Genomic DNA, 4,279 nt, shown 5'->3' on the forward strand with positions numbered 1-4,279 from the left:
CTTCTTCTTCTTCTTCTTCTTCTTCTTCTTCTTCTTCTTCTTCTTCTTCTTCTAAGTGTCAGATCTGAAACGGACATCGACGATCAAAGTTGGTCACCAACACCTACATTACAGTAAGAGCTGTTGTTCCCCACTTATTAATCTGCTTGGAAGCTTTCGTAAAAAAATAGCAGTGTATCGTCCGGGTCTTTACCAGTGACGCATGTCTTCATCGTCTCTGTGTAGGCTACGATATTCTTGTTCTGCATTCAACTTTTGTACCTTCTATAATTCTTCAAGTGAATGCTACATGATAACCATCACGGCCTTCATGTCAATGAAATGACCCAAGAATACAGGGGGTTTTTTTTAAAAGGTGTTGTTGTTTTTTGTTGCTTTTTGTTGTTGTTTTGTCGGGTTTGCTTGGGGGGGGGGGTTGTGGTTGTTGTTGTTGCTGTTTTGTTGGGGGGTTTTGGTTGCTCTTTTTGTTGTTGTTGTTGATGTTTGGGTTTTTTTGCTCTGTTTTGTTTTGTATTGTATTTAAATCTCTTAAAACCCTGTTGGTCCACAAAAGGATGGACATTCATGGATTTTACTAGGCGCATGTTTATCATAAATCATTTACCTTTTTTAAGGTTCATATCCGTACATGGTGTAACGGTTGGGCGCTTCGCCGTCTCACACAGAAGATATGGGTTTGATTCCCATGAGGGGAAAAGTTTTATCGAGTATCTCTGTCTTTCCGTTGGGACGTTGTTGTAGTAATCCTATTAGCCTGAGTTGGCTTTGACAGACAGGGTCGAAGCTGTCCGCCTTCTACGTGTTCGACACATCCATAATTCGAGTAAACCGTAGATCTATAGCCTAAAATGTCAGAGTTCGGAGGAAAATTGTATTGAGCAGTTCTGTCTTCTGGCTTATGCCAGCTTCTAAAAGTATCTAAACTGTGCCGATGGAAACGTAAATATAACTACATTTAAGGAAAATTTAGAAGGAAAAGTGGAACTTGTTGGCAACGCTTTGCAAAAAAAACATCACAGATTTAAGCCTTTAAAAAGCATAACATAGATATATCACATGTAAGTTTGGGAAAAAAAGATAAATTGCGATTCACATGGCTACTTCTTTCGTTGTTTCTATTTTTTTTATTTTTTTTTGGCTGTATTTTTATTGGTTTACTTGTTCAGAAAAGACACACATCCATAAAATTAAGTCATTTTGGTCAGTAAACACTCAAACGATAGATAGATAGATAGATCGATAGATAGATAGATCGATAGATAGATAGATAGATAGATAGATAGATAGATAGATAGATAGATAGATAGATAGTACCGTCTGTAAAAGCACAAACAAAAATTATGAACCCGAAAAAGGCAAGTAACAAGCCATTGATACTTTTAAATCCATTTTTCTCACTCTATCCTCACTAGAAGGTTACATGTATTGTCACATTCACTTCACCAGAACCATACACTACTGATTGTGCTTAATGTGACTCAACTACCCTCACCCCCAAAAACCCACCCCGTTAATGAACACAAAACGAGCTCAGTGCTATCTTGTACTTTCTCCAATTTCTGGCTTAATGAATATTTACCACAGCTGATGACGCTGCTGAAATGTTATTTTCCCTGTGAGACAAAAATGCCCACGATTCATGCCCGTGATCTGTTGAATCTAAGTTTCATTTAGTACTACCACCTACTGTTTGCGCAACTGGATTACGGCGCTTTTAATTATAACAGATAACATTTTGAAAGGTGCAAATCTCCGCTCAGCAGAAAGTTCTATGCGCTATACAAAACTATATAATTACCCCAGCAGTCCTGGTAGCATTCTGAAATAATCTTAACTTCCTTTGAAGCAAGCAGTGCAAGCTGCAACTTTATAATATGTACTTAAACATTAACACTGACGCTGTTTATGACCGGGTACCCGTTCCCACCTGGGTGAAGTGAGGAACGTTCGAATAAAGTGCCTTTCCCAAGAACACAACGTCGGGCCTGAGGCTCGAACCCCCAAACCTGCAACCTCACGATTAGGGGCCTACAAGTCCAGTCGCCTAACCACTACACTATCACTGGTGTTTAGAGAACGTTCAAGAAGATGTAATTGCTATTTTGCTACCTCAGAAATACATAGTTCTATCTGACATGTTTGTCCGTTTTGAGTTACAAAGACCTTGAGGTCAGGAACCAAATGTTCTATCTGCTCTATCAAAACCGTAAGATTATTCCGAATCAGTATCAAGATATTCAAAGAATTGCATTCGAAAAAGCGTGACATGTTTTGAAACTCAAAATTGTTTACTTCATATTTCTCAAAACTATGTACTGGGCAGATAGAACTTTGTAATTTTATGGTAGCGATTTGTGCAGTGCGCATTCTTACAAGGAGGAAAAGTATTATGGATTTGCATAAATCTCTTTACAGTAAGCATGTTATCGTAGTTGGAGAAAAAAAACCATGCAAGTGCCTCATCACTGAAAAGATTAAGGGGATTCACCCACAAACAAGAGAACACGGGGTCAGTACAAGATACTATTTAGCTCGCTGCAAATAAAATTTAGATTTTATTTGAGGTGGTCACACTTTCCAACTTTTTCTTATGAAGACAGAAAATGGAAAGGAACGTTTCTCTGTACTTGGTATTCATGTTGTAGTAAACAAAAATGTTCAAACTCGAATTCGCCACTTCGCAAAAGGACACGACAGTCCACGCGACATAGAAATGGACCTCGTAATCGCCTCCAATGTTGAAATGAGGTTCGAATATGGTCGTGAGGAAAAGAACGGTTCCTGGAGTGAGAAACCCAATCAAGATACAGGCGACCATGACAACAAGTCTGATTGCTGATCGGTCTCGTCTGGAAGTCGTCGTTTTGTTCTCTGAAAGTGAGCTTGTCTGCTTGCGCCATTCCGACTTTTTCTTAAGCATAATCACAAGTGCGGAGGTTAATAAGATCAGCAGAATGAATGACGACATTTGAAGGACCACAGTGGCAATATACGTGATGTATTCTAGCTGCGGGGCATTTTGAGACATGACAAGACCAAAAACAGTGGCATTGTCTTGGGGAGAGAACTTCCAAGTTAGATGATATCCAACATACACGGGCATTATGGTGGAGATGACCAGTGCGTAGATGAAGAGAACTATTACGAAAGTTCGTTTTGGCTTCAGCATTCTCTTCACGTGAAGCGGTATGGCCACACAGAGACATCTCTCTAGAGTGATGTACACGGTGATAAGGCCCGTGATACGCGCGAAACATACACGTGGAAAAGACCCGGCCAGATACTGAACCTCTCTGTTTTTCACCCGCCATTCCTCGTACGGCATAAGAGGATTAAAACACTCGGCGAGAACCAAACCACCAACAACGGTTCCAAAATCGGAGATAGCCAGCCCTACCAAACCCACGGTGATGGTCTCCTTGAAACCTTGCTTGCAGAAGACGGTGATGTTGATGATGTTGCTGCCGATGCCGAAGACTGAGAGGAGGCGGTTGATGATGACGTGGAACAAAGTCTCTGAGACCAGGAGTGCCCAGTGTGGGCCCCTTGACACTGGCTCCTGACTCACACTGGGATTAATTGACATATTGTAACTGACGCTGGCGTCTGGAAAAAAAAAAGAAAATGAACTAATAAATAAATCAATCAGCATTATTTATCGAGTATGTCGGTCTTTCTGCTGGGATGCTGTATTCGTCTTAGCTCCGGTTGGCTCTGACAGGCAGGGCCAAAAACCCACCTGCCAAAAGATCTAAATTGTGTAAACTGGGTCGTAAAAAACTGCTTTAAAGAAAAGAAATTAAACTTAAAGACCTACTGAGCACATCTGAGGTCTCGACCGTATGTGAGGACTCACATGACCGAAATACACAAACGACGCTTTAACTTATTTTGAAAATAGGGGGGGGGGGGGTCAAAGCTTACGTTTATCGTGACATCTCGAACAACAAAATAGTATCCTCATACTTACCCATACTTGAATTGGGAACCCAGGCGACAGAATGTTGAAATCTGTCTTCGAGACGCACCTCAGTGCCTTTAGCAGGCCACCAAATACGGAGCTTTCAAGGCTGAGGAGATTAGTTAAAATTATCAAATAATATCTGGGGACAGATTCGATCAACTAAAGTTTCACTTTTTAACCCTCGTCTTTGTCCCCACCCACCCACCATCCACTTCTCTGTCTCTCTTTCTTTCTCTCTCTCTCTCTCTCTCTTTCTCTCTCTCTCTCTCTCTCTCTCTCTCTCTCTCTCTCGCTCTCTCTCTCGCTCTCTCTCTC

The 4,279-nt window shown here is 41.0% G+C and overlaps 1 protein-coding gene across 1 annotated transcript; it reads right to left on the reverse strand.

The window, feature by feature from the left end:
- Nucleotides 1-2,548: 2,548 nt before the first annotated feature.
- Nucleotides 2,549-3,974, reverse strand: LOC101861916. The gene is made up of 2 exons (XM_005110649.1): nucleotides 3,971-3,974; nucleotides 2,549-3,606 (listed from the first exon to the last, which is right to left on the reverse strand). Exons 1-2 carry the CDS (start codon nucleotides 3,972-3,974, stop codon nucleotides 2,549-2,551), a joined length of 1,062 nt encoding a protein of 353 aa, XP_005110706.1.
- Nucleotides 3,975-4,279: the final 305 nt, after the last annotated feature.

The sequence above is a fragment of the Aplysia californica genome, unplaced genomic scaffold (assembly GCF_000002075.1).
Source record: "Aplysia californica isolate F4 #8 unplaced genomic scaffold, AplCal3.0 scaffold00923, whole genome shotgun sequence".
NCBI classification, from domain to species: domain Eukaryota; kingdom Metazoa; phylum Mollusca; class Gastropoda; order Aplysiida; family Aplysiidae; genus Aplysia; species Aplysia californica.